This window comes from Chaetodon auriga, chromosome 12 (assembly GCF_051107435.1).
Source record: "Chaetodon auriga isolate fChaAug3 chromosome 12, fChaAug3.hap1, whole genome shotgun sequence".
Lineage (NCBI taxonomy): Eukaryota > Metazoa > Chordata > Actinopteri > Chaetodontiformes > Chaetodontidae > Chaetodon > Chaetodon auriga.
Genome location: NC_135085.1, coordinates 12,272,784 through 12,298,716, shown reverse-complemented (window position 1 = coordinate 12,298,716; position 25,933 = coordinate 12,272,784). Strand labels below are relative to the sequence as shown.

Sequence of the window (25,933 nt, the reverse complement as noted above, 5' to 3'; positions counted from 1 at the left end):
AAGTCTGGTTGTATTCTATATCTTTGTTTTTGTCACCAAATCCCTTGAATATACCAAAACCAACAATACCTTAATCCACCACATCGCTCCTTCTCAGCTTTCCCAGTCTGCCTCCGACCATTCAGTGCTGAAGATGTAAATCTCTGAAAATGGTTCATAGGTACATACATATACATACAACAGACTGCATCATGTCCTAAGACAGCTGGGCACAGTAGTTTTGAACAAATGTTACTCAAACAGGAGGAAACTGTGTTTTTGCTGGGGACTATTTACAGCGGTGGATTAATACGCATTTCATGCTTTGGTGAATATCAACAGGAGCAGGAAGGTGTGTGCCGGCTGAAAACACACTACAGTGGCCATGTTCAACATAATATAGGAACGTGTCACCAGGTGCTTCACTGACGTGCTTTTAATAGTTTTTAATTAATAGAGGTCTACGCAGAAGAACGACACGAATTAGGCCTTTGCTCCACAAACAACACTTGTTTGCATGATCGATTAACGGATGGGTTTGATCTGTTCACGGGATCAGTTCACTTCACCCTGTACCTTTCTGCATGAAATAACAGAAATTGTATCACTGTCGGGAAAGAAGCGACAGCTCTGTCTGACCTCTCTTTCTCCATCCTCTGCAGGGTATTCTCACGCTGACCTGGACCATGAGCAATGATTTGCCTGTTCTAACAAGTCTGACTGAGAACTCCACTGTGAGTACGAGCTGTCTGACACCATCAACACATACTCTCCACACCTTCACATCGGCGGGTGTCTGTAGTCTAGTCAACCACAACTCTTCCAGAATACTGTACAGATCAAGCTGGACCTCTGCCAAACGCAGCAACCAATAGGTAGACATCAACAACAACAACAACAAAAGTCACAGTGAGCTAACGCCACAGTGTTCCAGGTATTATGTCCCAGGTGGAGCAGAAGTGGAGGACAGATTGATCCGTATCCAAAGAGGATTTGACTCAAAAACAGGACCGAGTGTGGCTTTGTGAGCCCCGTAGCTCCTGGAGGACTGCGGAGGCCATGTGAGCCAGCGGCGGTGATTATCGGACAGGTAGAGGTGTCTGTGAGGAGGGGGAGTTGACAGTCGTTTGCCTCCGCAGTGTGTGTGTTAGAAACATGGCCTGGAGACTGGCGAGAGGCTTCGCTGCTCCACCTGATTGATTATGTTGTTCTTCCTGTTTGGCTGAGCTTGTAAAAACAGCAGATTTCATTAAGCAGACGCTCTGACAGACTGTGTCTGTTTCTGTGCTGCACACATAAACACACACTCTCACATGTACCCGTGGGTGTATCAAGGTATGCATATTGCTATTGTATTGAAGCCTGAAGCAGGATTGAGGTTGAATGAAAAGGGAGAAAAAGTGCGTTTTCATTTGCTCTTACGCACATAGTCCTCAACCTTCTCTGGTTTTCTAAGTAGGAAATAACAGCTTCCTCTGCTCGGCAGCTCTCTCTCTCCTGCGTGCGGCGACTGTTAGATTGAGCTTGTGATTGAAGTGGACACATTGATTGATGCTTACAGGAAGTACCTTAACCGCTTCCAGTGAAAGCAGAGTCATCATAAAACCAGCTGCTTTTGCTCTTTATCACACACACACCCTCTGTTTTCTAACACACCTCCATCAGTCCATCAACACAAGATTAATCTGTAACAATGATAACCGAATTAATCGTTTCAGACATTTCTCGATCAAAATGTCAAAAATTCTCTGCTTGTCTTTTCTTGTGTTACTGTGAACTAAGTATATTTTAGGTTCTGGACTGGTTGCAAAGTATAAACTGAGGTATTTTTCACAAATTTCTAGCGTTTTATAGACAAAATGATTGACTGAGAAAAGGAACGTGCAGATCAATTGATAATGATTGTTCGTTGTAGCTCCAGTGTCTGTGCATCCAATCGGCTGCAGGATTTGGGGTTTTTGCTGTTATGACCTTGCAGCTGTAGCTCCTGCTAAGGTCACCGTCAGCTAAAGGTCGGTCTGTGCCCTTGGAGGAGCTCCTCCATGCTGATGTTTCCTTCAAAGCCGCATGACAATCTTTATATAATATATAACAGGAAATGTTGCAATAGATGAATTTGTGATGGTAAAAAAAAAAAAGGCCAATTATTTTCATCCTCTTTTGAAAACTGACATTGGAAGAAGAGCCAGGAAAGTCTGGTGTGGGGATTGCTCATGTGCATCTGCATCCTCCTCCGATTTCCATTTTTAGCCTGCAGAGGCCTCATTTCCCCCTCATTGAGAAGAGCTGGGAAATTGAATTAAGGGTCTTGCTGACGTTTCGATTAGCATCCCCAAGCTCACTCAGCCAAGACTGAGAGTATTAATCAGAGAGAGTGGAGAGGAGGGCAGTTGTGCTGTCGACTGTGTGTGTGTGTGTGTGGATAAGAATCACTGTGAGGAGGCAGGGACTTAAGAAAGTCTTTCAGTGTTAATTCCACTCCTTATTAAATATTGCGCTACTTATCTGACAGCGTAATGCGACAAAGAGATTCCTCATTGCTGCAGAGCTCAGAAGGGAGAAGAATCAATTACTGTCCCAGCTGGACTAACGAAGCCACAGAGCTCACAACAACAAAACAACATGACAGCACAGATATGCAAGTTTCTGCCATATTGTGCTACTAAAGGAATGAGTTATGGGCTCCAGCAATGCCATTTGACTACAAGCAATGGAAATTAAATTGATGTTGCGCAACCCAAGAACAGAGCACAGTGAGTATCAGAGTTCAGCCACTGCTTTTGAAGGCTGATATTTGTAGTGACACAGTTGATATTTTCTGTGAAGATTCATATTTTTTTCAGAAGGGAAAGTTTCAAGGTTATTTTCTACCTCTTATTTCTGTGTGTATCTTCATCAGTGTGTATGTGTGTGGTAGAAGAAGCAAAGTCACAAGTAAAAGTCCTGCATTTAAAACTTTCACTATATACAGTATAATATATATACATATATATGTTTGTAATGTTAAAATGGCTTAGTGATGAGTACCTAAAAGCAAAATTAGCAAATAGCTGGTGAGCATACAACCAAGACTCATCCCAGCTTTTTTGGAATCAGGGGTTGTCATGGAAAAACAGACGTCTAAAAGCAGAATGAATGTCCAATGCAAGTTGCTTTGCTAAAGCAGCTTCATGCTAACATGCTAGCTTCAGCAGCCTTATAATTTGCAGTGAGTACCTTTACGACCCAAAGTAAGAGTCCTAGTGTCTGACTGAACATGATAACACTGTATGTTTTAATATCTGATTTCATTTTTACTAATGTGTTGACATGTAAGCATGATTTTAAGGTTGGAGCTGGTGGAAGTGGAATTATATATATTTCCTATTCTATAAGGGATTTACACCTTATATGTAAAAACTTCTGTAGCAAGTAGTAACCACAGCTGTCGATTACAGCAGACTTTAAATTACAGTACAGTAGTTCCCTCTGACAATTTAGCTTTTGATGGATCTACAAAACACAGTAATCCAACAGAACACTTGATAAAGTGTATTCAGCAGCATAACATGGAAATACTCAAGTACCTTTAAATTGTACTGAAGCACAGTAGTTGACAAAATGTACTTCTGCTGGGGTCTTAAACTCGTTTTCTTCTTCTTCACCAGGATGTGCCTGTGTCTGCGGGCCAGGTGGAGAACTATGTGCTGCTGTTGGTGCTGCTGAGTGTTTTTGCCGGGGGGACGCTGGTCCTGCTCTCCCTGCTGCTCCTCTTCTGTCACCGCTGCTGCATGGGTGGACGACGCTACTCCAGGTGGGTGCCCCCCCGCTGCCGAGTGACGGGCCTGCTCCGTCTGCAAATGCATGAGGATTACGGGAGCCAGCGTGATTGTGACAGCAGTGGATTAAAGCTGTGCTGAATATGAAATTGAAAGCTGTGATGTGACGAGGCGTTTTCACTTCTGTGACCGAGCACAAAGAGTAAAACTCAATTCCTCCTTTCAGAGCCAGCGATGACCTTGAGAAGACAAACACCACCTATGCTGAGGATTCTCAGCCCACCCAAGGTCAGAGCTGTGTGTTTTTTAAAATTCATATGTACATGCACTCTGGTCCGCAGTCGTCACTAACTCCATTATTTCTCTCCCACGGTTTGTCCTTCGTCAATCAGAGATCACCATTCATCTGGATGAATCAGACGCTCTCTCAGCTTCTAGCTGTCATGATGGAGAATCAGAACGATTTGTCTCCACTGGGTCCACTGGCCGCAGAGTCTCCTTCAACGAATCTGCACTTTACGAGCAGAAGACGACTCAGGACAAAGCACGCAGGTACTGCTCAGCTGAGCTACGACGAGTTCTTACTTTATTATTTGGATGAGCTGTTGATGGAATTAGATTTGATGAAATGTCCTCTTTTCCAGGTACACTCTGACCGAGGGCGACTTCCACCACCTGAAAAAGGCCCGACTGACCCACCTTCACCTGCCTCCGGCCCCGTGTGACCTGAAGATCCTCACCATCATGGAGTGTGACTCAACAGAGAGTAGCACCATCAACATCAGCGAGACTGCAGCTCCCAAACTGCCCCTCACCATCTACCAGGTATGATACTGGGTCTGCTTTGTTTCACAGCTTTCACCAAATCAGGTTTGTTTTTCATCCCTAACCCACGTCGATTTCTCTCTCCAGCCCGGTGAGAGAAGAGTCCCAGACTGGATGGGACAGAGCCTCAGCGGAGGTCTGCCAGGGGACCCACACCACTCCACCATCCTGGACCAGGGCCCCAGACAGGCCCCATTAACCATGAAAGCACCGCACACACGGTCCCAGACAGTGAGTTTCCCTTTTTTTCTACTTTGTATTAAGAGTTACAAAATGATCATTACATACTACAGGCCAATAAATGTTGTTTTAACTGATCCCCTGACTTTCCATAAAGCACCATTTGTCCCGTACTTTGTTCTACCTGAAAAACTACTGATGTTCCCTTTAGCAATGTTAGCATCCTAACATGCTGAACTAAAATGGCAAACATTTCAAACATACCTGTTAAAAAGCAGCATACTAGCATTGTATTTGTGAGCCATGCTAGCATGCTGACATCCAGTAAGCTTCTAGCTCAAAGCACCCCTGTGCCTCACAGCAGGCTGTAAAGCCTGAGTCTTTGTCGACATGTGATGAGATGCTCAATGTTTTTTTGTTGTCAGCCAAAACCAATATTTTCAATTTCATCCTGTCAAGAGAAACATTTTAAATCACAGCTGACATTTTCACCATGTTTTTATTTCTTGCCTGAAACATTTTTATCGGGATGAAAAGAACACAATTCCTCAAAATTTGCAAACCACTAATTGTTTTTTTGCAGTAATCCAGCATTCGGGCTGTTTGGCCAGAAACACATTTGCACAGATAGATTCTTCAGTGCAGATTGATCCCGTTGATAAACAGAGCTGTGAAAAGCAGCTGCCACAGGCTCAAACCTACTGATGCACTGTAACATCAGTCATCACTGCAGCTGAGTGACAATATGACAAACTGCTGTCCCCTGAGGGCTTTGCCTCTGCTCATCACGATTCATCTCAGCTCGTCTGCCTCAACCCCTCCTTAATGTCTCATCACCCCCCTCTACCCTCCTCTTCTTTCATCTCTTCTGTCAGATGGAGGCTGTCGGGGACAGGGGAGAGGCTGAGAGCGAAAGGGGGATGAGAGGAGAGTTGACTCAAGCTCCGGGCCAGACTTCAGTTCTACATTTCTTCTCTAAACTGCGGCGCCATGCCAGTCTGGAGGGGGCAGGGCCTTACTTCAAGAGGTGGAAGTTTGACAGCAGTCACCGGGCTGCCAGCCTAGATGCCAAAGGTTTGTTATGAATGGATGAGTAAGCTTTGGCTTGTCGATGATGCAAAATAATAGCATTATAACAAAAAAAGTGAAAAGGTGATAAAAAGTTGACAGCTATCTTTTCAACCAAATTTCTATCAGGATCCCCGAAGAGAAGGCCCTTCCAGAGGCAGAGGGCAGCAAGTGAAACCACTGATCACACTGAAGACGACTCTTCTCCTCTCCGAGATGAGGTCATTGATTCTTTCCCACATACTCCCATCCAGACCAGTGGCCTCCAGTCCCTCTCTGCGGAGTCTCTGTCACACCCCGCCACCGCACCCACGTCCTCAGTCTTCCTCAGCAGGTACATCCCTTCCCATAATCCCATGACTTACACCATGAAATTCCCAGACTTGCTGATTAACTGATTGTTCTCCATCTGTGCAGGCTAAAACTGGAGGCCATGGTGGAGGTAGGTGGTAGCAGCAGTGCAAGAAAAGATCTCTGTTCTCCAACAAATGACTGTCATGCACTGAGGCAAGAGGTGGCCACAGCCAATGGAACAGGTGTAGAAGAAGAAACAAAGTTCAGTGCAGTTATGAGAACAGAAGCAACGGGACTCGAGTTACAGTCGCTAGAAGATGACGACTTGTTTGAGCCACAACAAGAATCTGCCATACAGGAAAGGTTTGAAGACGTGTTAAGGAAAACTGAAGACACAAAGACAGACCTTGGGGCATCAGATGTAAGGAAAAAGATTGAGGCAGAGGTAGATGATGGAGATGAGGTGGTGTTGGGAGCTGAGGCCAGAGGAAGGGCTGACTCTGGCTCATCTCTTTCCTTCATGATTCGCCAGGAGAGCTCGGAGGCTCCGCCCTCCCTGTACAGAGACATCTGGAGCTTGCGAGCTTCTCTTGAGCAATACGCCTCCTCAGACCAGAGCAGCACAGATCGAGAGTCCATCCGCAGTGATGCCGACAGCGTCTCCTCCCTCGGTGGTGCAGGAGCTCGCTCTGGCCTGGACAGTTGCTTGTCCCAAGACCTGGACGATGAGCCTGAGGGAGAGGCAGAGGGAGAGATGTTGGAGGGAGAAATCAGAGGGGCGTCAGGAGGGGACAGTGAGATGAGAAGTGGAGCGGGAGGAGAGAGTGAGCCAGGGAACCGTAAGCTCCTGCAGATGGACAGTGGCTATGCCTCCATTGAAGCACCATCCAGGGCTCCTGAGGAAATGCGGCTTTTTGGGACTCCTGGAGCTCCTCGAGGGAAGACGGCGTCTGAGAGACGGTTGTTCTTCACCAGTTCTGGGAGGAAAGGTTCGGTGTGTGAGAGCATCGAAGCCAAGCTTTTTCAGGAGGAGCTGGAGGACAACATGACAGACAGCACTGAGAAAGAGGAGAAGCTCAAGGAGAGATCTCAAACTGCCAGCCAGTCTCTTACCCTTCAAGAACCATATCAACTTCTGAAACCCTTCCATCCTCAGAAACCCCCAGAATCCCAATCACAGCTGATATCTCTGCCGATGAAGCCAATCCCTCCGCCCACTAGTCCTCATCAACCTCGTCTCCGCCGCCGTGACTACAGCATCGATGAGAAGACAGACGCTCTTTTCAATGAGTTCCTCCGACATGATCCACGGTTTGACCAGCAGGATTCTCCCCTGCGCTCCAGGCACAGATCCAGAGTTCACCTCCGGAAACAGTGGCAGAGACACAAGCAATACAGCGATCCGGGGTCAGGCGCTGGGGGTAGGTACTCCCCATCTCTGGAGAGGCAGAGGTTCACTCCGCTCCGGAGGGGTGACAGCGCCGGTTACCCTCTGGACACCAGGTATCACAGCACACTGTCACGCATTGCGAGCGCTGCAGATGAAGAAGCCAGTGAGGTTGCGGCTTGTGAGGAAGCAGCCAAAGAGAGCACAGAGAGCAAAGATCCATCACATGAAGATGCTACAGGGGATGCCACAGAAAGTACAGCCAACACAACCTCTGAAGGCACTGATGCAACAAAGAGCTGTGCAGAGTCGACTGTTGAGGATGACGGCTGCCAAGTCTCTACAGGAAAGGACACAGAAAGCACAACTATAACCACTGTAACCACACAGAAGAGCTACATGGACCCGAGAGTCGACAACAGAAACAACAACAGTAGTCAAGCTATTCTATCAGAGGTTTCCCTGCAGGCAGAGAGCAGCCTGACAGACAAGCTGGTGATGTCAGTGGAAGAGAGGCTGTACAGTGGCCTGCGCAGTGCAGAGAAACTCGGCCAGGGAGGAACGGAGCGCGTGCTTACAGTGTCTCACACAGCCTCGCCTGGCTTCAGCCCCATATAACCTGTTAACAATCCCATCTTCTTCGTCAACTTTATTTCAAATCCATTATCTAAAGATGACAGACTTTAACAACATGGTCTATAACGCTTCAAACATCATCACGTGTTGGATACTTGGTCCCTTACATTTGGACAGATCTTCAAAATGAACATGGTCTGATAACTGGTGCATCAAAACACAGAGAGGACAGAAGCACCTTCTTGGCCAGTCTCTTTCAGCTTTTCCATTCAGACCTTAATTTCCACTGTGACACCATGTGACATGTGATGCCCCTTTTCATTGGTAACCGTTCTTAAAAATCAAATGCATCCATTTACATAGCTTTGAAAATATAGGCCCATCTTTAGAAAAAAATATTTTCAGAATTAACTGTGAATTTTCAGCATGCTACTGTATGTCCAAACAATTTGTCTGTGAATACTGTACAGTTTTAACTTGAAAACAAAAAGCACTTTGATGGAAGAAAGATAATGATGGAGTTTCTGTCGCCCATTTCTCTCGTTTTCAAACCTCATCCTCCTCAAGTGTCCTTCTTGTCTCGATCGTCTCCATGAAAGCTTGTGGTTTTACACTGACCATGTAAAGAAACACCACATAATTCTTCTTCAGTGCTTGCAGCCCTCTCTCATCAACACCATATCAGCAGACCTGGAGAATTACGCACACTAAACAAACAGATGGGATGCCCAGACTATACAGCCAACACAGCGGTCGAAAATACGTGCATTAAGAATTTTTATACTCATATTTCATCTATTTTTATAGGATTGTTAGTCATCTGTCCCTGTTACTCATCATTATTAAGGAGGTGGTATCCAGGAGCTTCCGTGGGCTCGAGTGGAGTGTTACATCACTGCTACGACTCTGAGGGGGAGAAAGACAGATGATACCTACAGTGACTGACAAAGGAGCCTCTCAGGCTTTTAGACAGATGGTCCAATGGCAGTTGAGGCTGTGAGAACGGAGGCTGAAACAGCACAGGTAGTGTTTGTGGCCAAATCCCAGCAGAATGGGATATACTCACTCTGTATTACTAAATAAAGATAACTCTCGGTTAAATTCTATATTTTCTTTTTGTCAACAAATGCCATAAAAAGACAAAAACAATTTATCCTTTCCTCAAGAACTATATGTGTAGCCTAATAGCTTCTTCCTCTGCATCATGGAGCTCCAAACTATATAAAAAAAAATGCCCTAAATATACATTACAAATACAAATGTGTATTAATCCGCAGCTGAAAATAGTGCCCCCAAAATGAACAATTTACTCCTATTCAAGCAACATTTGTTAGAAGTGACAGTGCCCAGCTGTCTTAGGCAATTTAGTATTAGGGAAAAATCAGATATTTGTGACCATTTTAAAACAATAATAATATTAAGATAAACACCTTACCAGTTGTTTCCACGATATGTTGACATCAAGAAAATATAGAATATTGTCAGCCTTGCCCTTTAATATCCTGCAGACATGGTGTCTTAACGTGTTAAACCTGGCGATCTCACAGGCTTTCTCTCTGCTCAGTATGGATGTAAAGTGTAATTATTTATTCTGCATTCATGTCAACTTGTATCTCTTCAACATGAGAGAACTGCTGCATGTTATAATGTGTGATAAAGACTGTCACCTGGGAAACTGCAATGGTAGGTACGGCTTATTCTGATTCCTTTCACAGACTTGAGTTTGAGCTACAGGACATGTATGTGTGTGTATGTGTGTGTGTGTGTGTGTGTGTGTATCTTATGAAACTCATATCTTTGTCATTCATGGTGAACCATCTGCTTTATTATAAACCTAGCAGTGCAGAAAATTCAAATGTCTTGCAGCCTTGACAAAGGCTAGACCTTGTGGGACCAACTGAGGCACACATTCATTTTGGACTGAACATTTTTCTGAATTAAAAAAAAAAGAAAAAGTGACTCCCTCACCCGTGGTTTTATGCTGTTGTAATGTGATTCATGTCAGCTGATGTACGGTGTGAAACTGTCAAAACAACAGAATCATTACCATGAGAACAGAAAGCAAAAGATGTCCTCACACACTAATCACACCGCTGAAATATTCTTGCCGACATCTATTCATACTCCCCACGTTTCTCCTTGTGTGTCTCGTTGAGCGGCGAACCTCTTTGTCGACCTTGCTGACGTGATAAGCGCTGCTCTCTCCCTCCCTCAGACTAGTGACTCACCTGCTCTCTGATCTATTCCCAGCGAGGGGCTGATGATGGTCCTGGCTGCGTAAGAGGGGGGAAGGGCTCCCACTGATGTGATCGGCACAACAAAGAGCGTCACTGGAGAACAGGAGACTGGGTGACGGCACACCGCCTGCAGCTGAGCGGCATCGGCGCTTGATATTCTACTACAAACTAGCTGAGACAGACGAGTGGAGTGTTCCTAACAAAGCATGACCTTGTAAAGGACACGTAAAATAATAATAATAAACAAAAAAAAAAAAAAACGGGATATGAACCACTGAGGTGTATTGCATAATAAAAATATGCTCAACTCAAAGTTAAACAGAAAGGATCATCCAACAAAAGAGCCTGTTTGGGACATATTTTATATAAATAATAATTAAAAAATATTCATTGGAAAAAAGAAAAAGAAAAAAACCTAAATGGAAATCAAAAATCCCCAACAGGTCAGCGGTGAGTTTCAAGGCTTCAGTCTGTCCGTCTGTCCACAAACCACGCACTTTCCCTTTCTTCCAGCTCTGTACAGCATGCAGTTTTTTTTATGTTGGTGGTAGTAGAGTACTATCATAATTATTCTCATCATAGATCTAAATATAGAATTATAACTTTTGTCATTTTTTTTTCTCTTTAATTTTTTACACATCACAATGTGTCTTAAAAACTGCCATTAGGGTTCGGTAAAAACAAAGGTCAAAGAAACAGAAGGTGGGGTAGAGGGGGTGGCTGGGTGGGGTACAAGGGTGATGGTGTTTGTAACGTCCGGTGCAACACTTTGCCCTCCTAAGAGGATGGCAGCATGGAGAGGGGCGGTGACTAGATGACAGAGGTGGATGACAGGAGTTGAAAGGAGCCAAAGTATGGAAGGAAAAAAAAAAAACATCTTCACAGCCAGTGCCTCAGTCTCAGAGCAAAAAGAACATTTCATGCTGTCCTCCTCCTCCCCGTCACTCATATCGCATCTTCAAAAGACTCTGCAGGCCAGTGGTCCAAGGAGGTATGGGGGGCATTAACGTCAGCAGGTTTCTCTCACGACTGTGAGGACTCCGTACACAGAAGGACGGGGACAGATCAACCTGACGGGGACACAGATACAGAGTGTAACAGACGTCTGGTGGATTTTTACTTCATCTCATCACATATCATGACCAAAAGCAAGTTTCCCTGAGTTAAAAGTGAACAGTGTCACAGAATTAAAAGATGAAAGCACTAATTGGTGCTGTTAACACGGAGAGACTCATCGACACGGTGAGAAAGAGAGAGACAAACATCCCACAGCCTACTTCATCTCATCCAGGGTGAGTCATCGCCTGAACAAATTAATACACAGTATCTCCTCTGCAGTGCACCCATGACAAACAGCCTTACGTCGTCAGTGGTTTGTATTTGTGAGAGATTGAAAGAGCAAACTGTGGGTGGTAACTGGAAAGAGAGGAGGACAACCTGTTAAAGCGGTGTGCGCGCTTGCAGCATAATTCTGCCCCACTTCTACGCCTGAATGGGGGCCACTGACAAACCCCTGGAAGGTTACAATCGAGATCAATGCTGACAGAGAATAGAGAAAGCGATGCTCCAAGACCGGCCCAGTCCAGATCTAGTTTTTGAGACAGTATAGAAAACCGCCCCTGTGGTTGCCTGGGGAGTGGTGGTGAGTCAGAGCACTGCTTGCAGAATATCAACACAAATCCTCTCTCCCCTCCCTGGTTTCCTCTTCCTCCTCCTGCCCTGTACTCGTCTCTACATCTCCGTCTGTTCTAACGAATTCTCATCTCACTCCTCCAATCTTTTCATCTGGATCTGCTGCACCTGCTCTCCTTAGTTGTTTATCTTAATCTTGTCCCTCTTTCTGCTGTATTAAAATGTGTCCTCTAAGCACTTGTGAAGCACAGTTGCGTTGGAGCTTTTGTTAGTAGTCTACACACTCACCGGGTCGGTTGTTGCCGAAGGAGGAAGGGGAGGGGGTCATTGCTGTTTGCAGGTGGAGAGCTTACGGATCTTGCTGGCTGTGGAGACTCCTTTACGTGAGGGGTTGGATGAAGAGGAGGATCGACGCTCTGCTTTGGCCTTGCTGTTCAGAGCCCCCCCCTCTGTCCCATTCACACAAACTGGCTTGGCAAGAGCAGGACTGTGGTCTGTGTGCCCCTGATCCCGATCTTCTTCGGCCACTTGTCCTAAAGGTGCACGCACACACGTTAAATGTAAGATAAATCTAGCCAACATGATGTAACAGCAACAGCAAGAGTGGTAGCATTACGGGGAATTACCACAGACCTGCTTTTGTAAAAACTGTCAGCGTGTGTTTTAAGAGGGGACCATGAGAAAGGTAATTTGTCAGCAGCACCAGTAAAATGTCAGGTCAGACAACCACAAGATAAATAGTAACCTACAACAACAGGAAGTCCACTGAGAGGAAAATGGGCCATTAATGTGACTTGAGCTGAGGGGTGTGTGTGTGTGTGTGTGTGTCCGTGTGTGTGCCTGCGTGTAGCTGGGGCCTTGAGAAACTTTCCTCACCCTGCAAAAACTGTAACACCGAGGAGAAAATGAACAGAGATTAGATGTAGTTACTGCTAAAGGGAAACATAGGGTCAAACTGTTGTTTGATTTATCATACACACCATTATTTCATTCATGTGAAGTGTCCAATGAGCAACAGCGCTCAGTATGTGTGGGAGTGAACCCTGGAAAACCATTCATACTCCCACACCAGAACCATTACAACAGGACTATTTTTAGATCACTTCATTCACATTCTGCAGCTCCGTTCGGTTTTTATATGGGGCACCACTTCTAGATACTCAACACCGCCTGCTGCATGTATCATGACAGGCTGTTGCCTAGCAACAGATAAAGGATCTGAATTCGGGGGGAAATGATAAAAGAAGAGTTGGGGAAACAAATTATATCAAATATTAAGATGTCATTATCTATTTATCCAAAAGTTAGCGTAACACCCGGCTAAGGTTTGCACACACGCTGAGGCTGCTGCTGTCAGGTGGGACAGCAGAAGAGTGGAACAGTTCTTTGAGCTGTGGCACAGAAGCAGACTGAGTCAAAAAAGACAAGTGTTGGTGACAAATAGTAGACGCACTTCATCAGCCAGGCGAGTAGCTGCTGTGCTGTCATAACATTATCCCTGGTCATAACTGTGGGAACAGTCTCATCATTACTCCAGCAGCATGCGGTTAGCTGCTTCCAGATGAAACGTTCAAGTGGCCTGTTGGATGTGGCCAATGCAGCCACGCCTGCTCCTTGTAGAAGAAATAACATTGGAAATAAAATGACTACATTTTAAAACTTGTTGTATCCATAGTAATTGTTTTCCAGACGCTACCCAGTAGATGTATAAATGTCTAAATAATGCCTGGGCCATCCCTCCAACAGACAATTGGCTAACGTGAACAAACCTCAGGCTGAATGAATGAAGAGGTAATTCAGCCCGACTGTCCTGCTCCATAAAGAGAGGCATCTGAAGTGCGCCTTTCTTTACCTCACCGAGTTGCAGTTTTAGTGAGTTGCGGAAATTATTTTGTTCAATGGGGGACAGAAAATAATGTAATGGACAGGCCCAATAAAAAGAAGAAAAAAGAAAAAAAAAAAAAAAGACAATCACTAATCACTGACTCCCCCCCACACGCACACAAAATCAACTTCATCTGTAAGAATCACCTGATGTCACTCTCACCTGGCACTGTGAAGTCCTGAGTGTATATGATCTCATCCTCTCCGTCGTAGAGCTCGTCGTCATCATCCTCTGTGTAACCGTGCAGATCCTCCAGGTAGGGAACCACTGTCATACTCCGCCAAGGATCCCTGCTCTCTGCGCTGGCAGGGATGGGCACAGGGGGCTCAGACGGAGGGTGTTTCTTACGCACCCAGCTTCAAGGGACGGGGGGGAGGAACCAGACATGTAAGTAACAGATCAATATGTTTTCTAAATGCTCATTGTAGGTCAGGAGTCTCACTTATCCTCATTTTTTTATATCTTCAATAGTAGATATGCTGCCATCCATCATTGAACACATGATAATTCAGACTAAACCACTCACTTGTGTTGCCTTATGTTCTGTATGGAGAACCTCTTTGCAGGGTCATACTCAAGCATTCCTGAAAAACAAAAAATCATAACCTGAATCCAAACAAACCTGAAACCTTCACTCACATCTCTTCCTGTTGAGTGTTTAACCTTAACTGGCAGGAGGCCACAGCAGTGAGTGAACAGCAGACAGGCGATAAACTCATTCAAGGAATATTAATTAATGCAAGTGATAATCTCATTCATCGCTGTGTGTCAAGGCATCCTGCAAATCTTAAAGAGTCAGTGAGGTACAGTAAAGAAACATCAATACGAGTAGCATAACAGCTGTACAACTGTAATGAAGATATTGTCCCTTAATTATCATAATGTGAGCTGAATGTGTGGGAAAAGCAGAATGTCAGTGTGATAAGGCAGCAGTGATGCAGTGCCTATCCAGACCTAATAATGTAATTGTCTCCCGGCAGGCAGAGAGGGGCAGCATGCAGAGTGCTGATAGTAGTGCTACGCCTGCTGAAGGACACCTTTTGTGGCACTGGGCTTATTTTAGACCATGTAATTATGGACTGACTATCTCTAAGGTGCTGCGTCATCACACACAGACGTCACACGCTCACACAAAATGGGGACGGAGGCTCGATGAGTTATAACAGCACCAGAATGTGGCAGCTTTTTTCCCCTATTTACGGTTAAACATTTAATTCACCTCAACAGGGACAGCATTTAAAATAGCTACGTGTGACAACAAACAATTTCAAACAAGTAAAATAACAAGAGAGGAAAGATAACAAGCCAGAATATTAATTGCTCAGCTTCATGTAAGGATTTCATTTGCTGGTACAAACATCATCTTCCTAACATTCAGCCGATTATTCGTTTTACTGCAAAGACTCTTGACTCTGTTTTATTTTTATTTTTTTTTTTAAACAAGTGGCAGAGGCATTGCAGCATTCCACTTGGGAAAAGCACTGGCCGGGTATGAAGTGTTTAGTATTCTGCTGCTGGCTCCAGATCAATGGAAACTACGTCAACAGTCGGAGGGATTTCTACTGTTTGGAGGAAGCCTCAGACACTGAGCAGTCACAGTGACTTTCGACATCACAGCACCACCAAGTGGACGCACACAGAAAAGATCACAGTGCAACCGGCAGGGATGTTTTTGTGATCTATTACTGCTCTCACTCCATACCTGCCCTATTCCATCGAAAAGTTTTTACCTCCAACAGACCTTTTCTGTAATGTTGAACACACTTTAGCAAACCTTTTCACCATAAAAAGCCAGCAGGGCAGATGTATGTAACCCTGTGAACACCTTGATGAGGAAGCCTGATGACATTTAGCTGTGTACCACACTCACCTCGCAGCAGGTCCGACAGGAGGGGTCCACACTCCTCGGGAATAGTGTAGTCTCCTTTTCCAATGTTCTCAAATAGCTTATAGATGTTGTCCCCCTCAAACGGATACAGACTCGTTGTAATGTTGTATCTGAATGGACAGAAGTAGGAGTCAACCAATAAGTGTATCGTACAACGGGAAACTGTTAACGTTTGCATATATCAAATGTTATGTACAATATATGAATTTGGATTGACCTTTCTGGTGTTGGCAGACTTTAAAATCTAATAGCAACACACTGAGGCACTTTTCAGCCACAGCTCTGGCTATTTTTAACAGTAACCCACCCCCTCCCACCCCACCCACCCACTGATTCTCAATCAGCTTGACGTCTGGGCTTTGACTGGGCCTTTCTAGGACATTGACATTCTTTGTCGTAAACCATTCCAACGTAGCTCTGGCTCTATGCTTCGGGTCATTGCCCTGCTGGAAGGTAAATCTCTGCCCCAGCCTCAAGTCTCTTGCAGACTGAAACAGGTTTTCTTCGAGAAGTGCCCTTCTCTCTGATGATAAGCATCCCCACAGCATGATGTTGCTGCCACCATCGTGTTTCACAGTGGGGATGGTGCGCTGAGGATGATGTGCAGAGTGGCATGGCGTTTTGCACCAGGACCACAAAGTTTAATTGCACACTTGATAGTTGTCCTATGGACAGATTCTCCAACCTGAGCTGCAGATCTTTTCAGCTCCTGCTGTTACCATCGGCCTCTTGGTTGCTTCTCTGATTAACTCTCTGCTTGCCCGCTCCATCACTTTAGGTGGATGGCCTTCTCTCGGTAAGATCTGCTGTTGTGCCACAATCTTTGCATTCTCTAATGATGGATTTAATGGTACTCCATGAGATATTCAAAGTTTGGGATGTTTTGTATGATCTAACACTGTTTTGTATTTCTCCACTTTATCCTTGAGCTCCTTGGTCTTCATGATGCTGTGTGTTTGGTAATGTCTTCTAACAAACTCTGAGGCCCTCACAGAGCAGATGTATTTATATTGAGCTTAAACTGAGCACTGGTGGTCTCTGTTCAACTAATCACGTGACTTCTGAAGGAAAGTGGTTGCACCTAATCTTAGTTTGGGGTTTCACAGCAAAGGGTGTGAATACATATGCACTCAAGCCTTTCTAGATTTTCATGTGTAAATGATTTTGAAAACCATGTGAAACATGACAAAATGTGGAAATGTCTAAGGGGGGTAATAACTTAGGCAAGGCACTGTAGATGACTGAAAATCACTACGGTGGTCTCTTAAGTGTCTTTGAGCATGGCTGTAAATTCCTTTTAACTTCGGGGCTGCTGCTGTACCCTCTCCAATGAAGATTTTTTTCTATGACAATTAAATATCACAAGCAACCAATTTATAATTTTGTTAGATATTAAAACCTTAGATCTTCTGTCCATAATTGGGCCTTTAAAATGGCACACGACATTTAGAGCATTTTCTGACTTGTGAGAACCTGGACAAGCTGAGGCTCTGAATACTCACAGTGTTACTCCAGCAGACCAAATGTCCACTTTAAACCCTGAAAAGGTGTCCAGTCCATTGGCGATCTCTGGAGGCTGGAAGGCTGGAGAGCCCTGACTGGTGCGACACGTGTCATCCTCTGCAAATGGGTGAAGGGCCTGTAAAACATTGATTAAGATTAGTATGAACTTCAGTTAATGGTTCTCTGCATCTAGAACCACGGACATAAATCATGAAACAACTGGATGAAGTTATGGTAAAAAAAAAATAAAATTCATCAGCCCTTAAAGGGTTAAATACCATTATGCTGCAGCCCAAGCTCACCTCTGCTACTCCCAGGTCAGAGATTTTAAGTGCCCCGTCTGTGGTCAGCAGCAGATTCCCTGGTTTAATGTCTTTGTGAACTATTCCCTGGCTGTGCAAATATTCAAGGCCATCTAAGAGTTGGCAAAAGTACCTAAAAAAAAGAAACAGAGGGGTTGGTGGATACAATTAAAAGAGGAGCAGAAGTGTTCGAAACTAAACAAATGGCATATTAAACAATTTATCAGTGCAGTCAGATAAAGCGTCATTTCTTTGTCCTTTAGCTTTAGCGGCTTTCCAGCAGTGACCAGTGATTCACACAATCTATGGTCAGTTATTGTAACAGTAGAGGCCCTGCAGTCGTGGAACTAAACTTAGGCCAGGAGCAATGGCTGCAGAGAGGCTCAAACTAAATATAGCAGAGACTGAAAAAAAAGAGAGAGCAGAGAGGGGAGAGAATAACGGAGACTTACCCGTGAGCTTGAAATACTGGAAACCTTTTTTCTGGGACGCTGTCCAGCATTTCTTGCATCCCACAAACGCAATACTCCATTACCATATACGTAAGTCAGGAGTCAAGGGGATTTGCCAAACCAAACAAATAGATCCTTTAATAAAGTGATCCAATTATAACGCTGATAAGCAACACACAGAAACATTTAGGTGGGGACATAACCCCCACAAACAGCAAGGACTACTATCTGAAACCATTAAATATCAAAAATCAGCTCATATGCACTCATTTAGCAACATAAGGATATATTTTCTGCTTCTCTTCATTGTAGAGCACATCCACCAACTGAATCACATTCTTGTGTTGGAGTCTTCTTAGCAGCTGAATCTCCCTGTATAAGCACACAATAACAAAAAAGATGCAAAAAAAATATTTACCAAAACATACATGAAAGGGAGTGACAGGTTATTTTATACTGGCTCTTGTCTGCTGTGAATGCAGGATACATCAGCATGATTTCATTACTGGCATTTGGGGCAATGGTTGTTGGCAAGTCAGATCAACCAAATTTGTATATTTGTGAAATTTAGAGTAAAACAAAATGTGAGAGTCTTCTGGAATGTCATAGAAAACAGAATTGCAAGAATGACAGTGCAAGACTTTATACTGCCTGAGTGCAGCAGCAGTCAATTACAGAAGTCTCATGAAGACAGACAACCTGACAGTTCACTTTGCTACCCAAGGAGAGGATGTTTAAATCACCAGCATGGCAAAACCCCCCAGGAGACTCAACATTCATCAGAGAGCTGTGAGAGGGGACACTAATGAATTTTGATCTGGATGGGAAGCACACAAAGTACAAACCACAGACCGCCCGAGACATACAACTCACATCCACACAGAGAGGAAACGCTAAGATTTTTCCTCACAATGAAAGATGAGAATCTTGTAACTAGATTCAAATATTACCATTTCTCTCACCGTCACACTGTTCACATTACTGCTGACTGCCAGTAATGTATTTTACTTAGCAGCAGCTAAAATAACTTGTTTGAATAAAAATACTACATGCTTGTACACACTTTTCTGTGTACATATGTCAGCTTAACAGCACCAACCCCAGCCGTGTCTAACATGACGGCCCTCTATATGCTCGCAGCAGAGTTCTGTCATGACAGTTTCATCAACACTGCATGTTTACTGTGGAGAAGTCATATTTGAAAAATGAAATGGAATCAAATCATTGTCTCTGTCAATATACTGTATCTAGAATTGTAGTAGATAAAAAAAAATCTTGATTCTTCTTTAATTAGGCTTTCCCCCACCGCTCCTGGAAATATGTGATTTAAGGTATGACGCAATAACAGGTCAAAGCAATAAAGGAAGTGCGGCTGCGGCAAAAAGAAATTAAAATCTTATGGCCTCTACAGTGCTGAGGCATCATCTGTCTTCTTCTTTTTTACATTGACACAATCTCCCAAAAAACTCTTTGGAGCTTTTCTGTCCCTCATCACCCTGCACTCTATGAGCTGTGTCAGTCCTCTGCCTAATACACAGTCTTACTACTGACAAATGGATATTCTGGGCAGAGTCAGCCTCTCACTTGCACACTGACACACACAAGCAGTTACTGCTGCATCACTGAACTGGTAAAAAGCCGCCTCATGCACACATAAAAACAGAACTGTGATTAAAATATGGCAAGTCATAATGAATAGCCTCCTTTCAAGCTGTACATCATCTCTGCTATTCAGTGCAATGGTGAGGACAAATGAAATGTCTGAAACGTAGCAAACTAAGCTGCATCTGCATCATGGCTTGTTCCCATAAAACAAATCATAAAACACTGCCACTAAGGACCGTACTGCAGTCCATCTGCAGTTCCCGAGTTCAAACGTGCACTGATGGACCTTGTGTGTTCAAGGCCTGCAGGCTGCACAGCTGAAAGGATTTCAGCACTCAGCGATATGGCAGCTACTCTGACACACATTGGCAACATAAACAACGGATCACAATCTGCACCGTGCTGGACCAGAGTCAGTCTGGTTTAGGGTATGTGTGTGTGTCTATGTGCGCTGCTGTCGTTCCAGACCAGGGCAAGGCATTCTTGGGGTGTTGCCGTAGAAACAGGAGTGGCATTTCTCAATCAATGCCAGCATGAGCATGCCCATCCCCGTGGCAACCCTGTAAAAGCAGGAAGTGTTTGGCAGACAGGAATGCCAGACAGGAGCATAATGGGGAGGCTGGAGGCTACTATGGCATCCACACACAGACGGGCCTTTACAGGCTTGAGGATCCAGCTTCATCAGGCTGCAAAACATGCGGCCCCCATCAAATGAGACAGATGTAGAAAAAGCACAGGAAAAATAGATAAATCAGTTTCACATATCAAGGACCATGACTGTGGTCTTATTAAGAATGTGACACAAGCATGTAGTCTACCACTGCAGCTTTGTGCTAAAAATATAAATATAGCCAGGACAAAAATTTGAATTATTGCCTCGCAGTTGTGATTCCTCCACCAACCAGTCAAGTTGCACTGACATTCATGTCCATCCAGACTCATATATGTCTGGATGGACTCCAAAATGGAAGTTATCACTGTATGGACATGTATGATTCCAGTGAATAATTTCCAGTGAGAAAGATGCTGTCTTCACTTAGACGCTATTTTTACAGAGGAATACCAAGGACTGATAGAGAGCTTCATCACATGGTGCAACAACAATCACCTGAAGCTCAATATCACCAGAACCAATGAGGTTGTGGTGGACTGCCAGAGGAACAGGAGGCCCCCTGTCCTGGGTATTATCCAGGGAGAACAAGTGAAGAAGGTGGACTCACACGACAATCTTGGGGTCCAAGTTCATAAAAAAACTGGACTGGACACATAACACTGAAGACCTCCTTAGGAGGGGACAGAGCAGACAATTCTTCCTGAGGAGACTCCTTCAGTGTGTGCAACAGGCTCCCGCAGATCTTCTACCAGTCTGTAGCTCTATCAGACATCAAGGCTTGGAGGCCAGCTATCTCCATAAGATGTTATGTAAGGCTGCTAGGTTATCAGGTTGGAACTTGAAAGTGTGGAGGCAGTGGTGGAGAGGAGAACAAGGGACAAGGATTTCTCTGTTTTGCTTGTTTTAGTTTACCCTCTACCTTCATTTCTGCCAAGCACTAACCACACTGCCTTAGGAGTGTTTTTTTTCCAACAGTGGTAGCATGCACAGTGTCTCCCATAGAACTATGCAGCCCTGTTGAGAGCCATCATAGGTCTCTCAATGGCCTTCTCACAAGGATGTATTATGTCTGACCGTACTGAGATATTGAGTCTTGGGAATGTTCTTGTATGCTTTTCATTACTGGTACTTTTACAAAACAGATATGCTTCAAACAGCATATCGTCAGTGACACTTCAATTATATGCATCTCTGTCAACTTCTTACAGCAGAGGACTGCAACAGTGATGATTTAAGTGTATAATAAAGGGTGTAAAAAAAATACATCACCCTATTTTGTGCGCCTTGGATGTTTTTTTTTTTTTTCCTTTTTGCTGTGGTATCCTAAGAGGTATCAAGTATCGTTTTGCAACAAAGTTTTACTGTCAAGCTTGTTGGTCATTTGCAGTATAGTTAGCTGCTAAGAATAGCCCTATAGAGCAGTCCTGTTAACATTGTCTCCTCTAACTTTCACACCCTGCCTTTGCAGGTTGTGGTTTTTCATCGAAATTTTTGAGTCATTCATCTCATGAAACACATTCACTTCAGTATTATTCAATGCAGTACATCGGACAGACAGCTTACACATCACAGTCTTTAAAGCGACCTGAAGCATCGTTTTGGACATCAAATCTATTTTTTTCCCCAAATTAATCATGTTAATACATGTTGGATTGGAGTGCGAGCACTCTCAAAGCACTCCTAAGTGCAAGGCAGTACTAAAGCTGATGGAGTCCACTGTAGACGTTGATGGAGGACTGCAGCTGCTGCTGTCGAGCTGCTGACAGGCTGCTTTTAGTCCCAACTAACTGTGGACTGAGCGGAGAAAATCCATTTTTGTTACATTTGTTGAAATTCCCTTTAAATCTTGACTGCAAACAAAAAAGCAAATGCTTTGATTAAAAAAAGAAAAAAATGTCTGGTATCTGTCACTGTTTCAGGTCTGTAGCAATGAAGTGACTGGATCCCCTCGCCATATGCACTTTGCCTGTAAACTAATTGCGAATGAGAAGAGTCTTCCATGAGGCTTGGCGGATATATCATTAAAGCTATAGCAAGCTAATCTCACAAGAATGTCAGAGAAAGTACAGCCAAAACTTCCCAATACTAACATGCTGCCTTGACAACGATGAGTATTCACAATGGCCATGTTTGTTGTTTATGTTCGTTATTATAACATTAGGTGTTTTCTTACATGTGAATTTGCCTTGAGGCAGTAATAGTGTTTGCAAAGACAACAATGCACTGCCCTCTGAGCACAGTACACATCCCTTGAGCTGAAGATCGAGTGAGCACAAAGCACACACCCACAGCAGTCAGCAGTAACTGTCAGGACAGTTAGCCGATTCGGACTGAAAGTCTGAAAGGTACGCTCATTACGGCTATTTAGCTTGTTTGATTGTAGCATTTAACAGTGTTTTTTATGCATTTATTAAATGAACTGGTTTTCTCATCACTACCCCTCTCTCCAACGCTCTCTCATAAGTAGTATGGCTGTGTGCATTCATTTGTTTTGGGGATTTAGCTTTGGAGGGATGCAGAAGAGAGGAAATGGCACTTTTCTGTTGGAGACTTTCAAAATCTAGTTAACAATATCCTGGGATGAACTCCAGTAAAGTTAGCCTGGATACCTGATAAATACAAGCTACTGTAATCCCAACAAAATGGTTCTTACTGAGCTGTCATCACAGGCTTTTCATCTCTCTTCTGCCGTCTTGACTGTGGCCTAGAAACATGCCATCTTGCAGTTCTTCTTTCTCTGTGTGAACTCATTTTGACAGTTTTCTAAAGCTTCCCCTATAATTAGCAAAGGCCCTCGGTGAAAGGCTGAAGTAGTATTTAATAAACTACTGTGTGATTAAAACTTCTGATACTCATCAGGAAGCAGGGGATGCAGAAAAAAGACTGAATATATGGACATGACTGCTAAATCACAGAGACACAAAGACGCTGTTTCTCTAGAAAAGACCTAGCTGTTTTTTGTTTTTTTTTTTAACTTCACCTCGATTACAGCAACAACATATCTTGTCTATGTGTTGTTTTAACTGGGTTTTACAAAAACTTGACACTGACCCACTCACTTGCATATAAACACTTTCTGAAGTACAGGTACAGTATCCCACTATTCCCTCCTTTAACATACTATTGACATTTTAACTCAGGAACTGAGACTCTGTTCCCATTGTCACACGCAGTTCATAACTGGCCATACAAATTACTGTCTCATTTGTATGAACAGGCGCTGAACCTCTACACTTTTGAGAACTGACTGAATGGCATCTGTTGCTTTTTTTTCTGAAGACATAAAAATGTATGTGTCTAAATAGGAAAAGACAACAAACATCCTGTCAAGTATCCTAAATGCCAAATTAAATATTCAAATTGCTGGTCAAAATGGAAGTTAAGAGGTCTGCACAGGGAAGAATGGTTTAAGAGAGACTGTGGCATGAAGGGTGATTGCATTGTGACAGTCATGAGAAGCCCTGTTGACAGTTGTCAGATTGATTTGACTTTCAGTGGGGAGACTCACATTAATGAACTGATTAAGGTCAAGGATTATAGTCAAGCCAATGCTATTATATCTCAGGATAACTGACTATGCCTGAAAAAAGCTTGCATCTTTGCATGCAAATCACAGTGCAATGGTAAGAAGTCAGTGAAACTGGTGTTTTGGCTTAAACTGTCATAAAGAAGAGTGCAAAGGAAAGGGGAAGATAAAGGGTTAAACAAAACAGATTGAAAAACCCAAAAAAGACTCACTTTTTCACATTGGCTTCTCCATTGGGAATCCTCCTCAGCTTCTTCTTCTTCAGTATTTTTACAGCCCTACGACAAAGTGTCTCTGAGTCCAGCATCTCTTTCACTTTGCCATAAGATCCCTCCCCTAGCAGATCTCCCATCAAGTACTTTCCTATCAACTTTGCCCTCTTCCTCCGTGGCTGGTAGATCACCTCTGTAGAGTCAATGCGGTGAATGAAAGTATCCATCTCCATCAGTTCATTTTCATTTAGATAGTCAAGATGATGCAGCTCGCTGGTACTCATGACTGCTAGTTCTGCAGCCACAGCTTAAGCTTCCTGTGCAAAAATGTTCGCAAATAGCTACACTTGCAGCTGGAGAGTAATCCACTGATAAGCCTTCAGCTCTGAGCCAAGTAATTTAATTCCACAAGATGGAATACAGATGAATTACAAAATACTGAACATGGGAGAGGGAGTAATCAGGCCTGAGAGTTGAGGGATGAAGTGAGGGATCAATCCCAATTTGTAAACATCAGGGCTCTTTTTACTCAAGGGGTGCGAACAGAGGAGAAGAACCTGTTGGGTCCAGTGGCGAGTTAGTGCTTTATACGGTGCATTTTGTACTACATCTGTGACAACTGCAGCTGAAGAGAAATGAGAAAATTGTGATTCTAAAATGTTATTTTGCTCTCCTAAACTCCAAATCACCTCTATATGAATTTAGTACCATACAGCCTCAGGTAGAGGCAACCAGTCTTGCTTCGAGGCCAGGTAGCACAGCATTTCTGTCAGAGCTCCATGCTTCATGTCATAGTTTTCCTCAAGGTGTATATGTGCGTACAGATGGATTGAATCTGGGCACAGATATACAGGCCAAATGCATGAGTCAGTCAGTCCAAATTCTGGTCTCTGCCCGGCTCTCAGAGGTCGACTGAGCCATCCAATGTGTCCAACAGTCCTCAGGTGTCCTCCATGCCACCACGGTTCCTACTGCCTTGTGCCTGAAAACAGAGGTCATTTAAACATTATTGAAAATATACACATGGCTTTCACTTGCTTCTGAACCAAGTTAGCTCTCCTTGGTAAACAACCTGTCCACACACCAACTGACCGGATAACCTTACTGGGTTTCCATTCTGCAATGAGGTTCACATCAGACACGAAGGTATTCTAATTTATAAAAGAAAGGATTTAGCACCCTACTTTAATTAAACGGGTTAGTATTTGGGTTACGATTGACAGTGGCGTTTGCTCAGATGAAATTTACATATACTTTTAAGTATTAACAGTTAGTTAGCTCGTAAGCTAACATAGCACGTCTGCTTGAATGAACTATGCTAGCTTACCAATATTAACTCTCACTTTGTGGTTCCTCGATATGCACACCTTAAGCCGCCATTACAGGTTTTAACCCAGAAGCCTGCTTTAAAACACTGACAACTAATTTAATGTAGTTAAGGACTGACGGTGGACACCTGGGGGGGATAACCGAAACGTCGTCACAAAACTGTAGCTAACGATGGTTGAGCAGCGCTAGCTAGCCAACTTTGCCTGACGTTAAGATTAGCGATAGCCAACTTCACCTCATTTACCGGTGGAGCAGCGGCAATGTGAGTGAGGGGTATTATTCTCTGGTTGTACTGCATTATGTTCACCCAACAGCGAAACCCACATCAGCTCTAACATCAAAACCAGCCCCCGTCACCAGAAAAACAAACCAGATACAGCCAGCTAACACAAGCTAACCGGAGTTGCGTTGGCTAGCAAGCCGTTCAGATTCCAATGTAAATTGCTAGCTAGCTAGTTAAAGAGCTAACGCTAACAAGTTAACTCCAAATACCGGGTCTCACCTGGCTCCATATGAATCTAGTTTCAGTTGCAGGTTTATTTCCTCTTTGTGTGTCCGTCCTCGGTGAAGCAAATGTTTTACTGGGGTCTGGCAAGATATCAGTTAAATTTTCTGACTCTTCGTGTTACTCTTGCCACTCAGGTTGTCGCCATCTTGTTTACCTCCCCCCCAACTCGCGCTG

The 25,933-nt window shown here is 43.9% G+C and overlaps 2 protein-coding genes across 2 annotated transcripts in view; one reads left to right on the top strand and one right to left on the bottom strand.

The window, feature by feature from the left end:
* The window catches only part of cbarpa (CACN subunit beta associated regulatory protein a), a 13,458-nt gene extending 3,424 nt beyond the window's left edge, over positions 1 to 10,034 (top strand). The window contains exons 3-11 of the mRNA XM_076744570.1: positions 642 to 713; positions 3,627 to 3,772; positions 3,964 to 4,025; positions 4,130 to 4,289; positions 4,382 to 4,562; positions 4,650 to 4,793; positions 5,618 to 5,816; positions 5,940 to 6,144; positions 6,228 to 10,034. Coding sequence (XP_076600685.1) covers positions 666 to 713; positions 3,627 to 3,772; positions 3,964 to 4,025; positions 4,130 to 4,289; positions 4,382 to 4,562; positions 4,650 to 4,793; positions 5,618 to 5,816; positions 5,940 to 6,144; positions 6,228 to 8,109 — 3,027 coding nt within the window. The 5' untranslated portion in view covers positions 642 to 665 and the 3' untranslated portion in view covers positions 8,110 to 10,034. The remainder of the gene's footprint in view (positions 1 to 641; positions 714 to 3,626; positions 3,773 to 3,963; positions 4,026 to 4,129; positions 4,290 to 4,381; positions 4,563 to 4,649; positions 4,794 to 5,617; positions 5,817 to 5,939; positions 6,145 to 6,227) is intronic.
* stk11 (serine/threonine kinase 11) lies at positions 9,875 to 25,933 on the bottom strand. Its single transcript, XM_076744571.1, has 11 exons — positions 25,754 to 25,933; positions 23,923 to 24,904; positions 18,255 to 18,338; positions 17,967 to 18,056; positions 17,515 to 17,647; positions 17,212 to 17,348; positions 15,692 to 15,819; positions 14,348 to 14,405; positions 13,984 to 14,177; positions 12,225 to 12,469; positions 9,875 to 11,374 (listed from the first exon to the last, which is right to left on the bottom strand). Exons 2-10 carry the CDS (start codon positions 24,204 to 24,206, stop codon positions 12,261 to 12,263), a joined length of 1,317 nt encoding a protein of 438 aa, XP_076600686.1. The 5' UTR covers positions 24,207 to 24,904; positions 25,754 to 25,933; the 3' UTR covers positions 9,875 to 11,374; positions 12,225 to 12,260.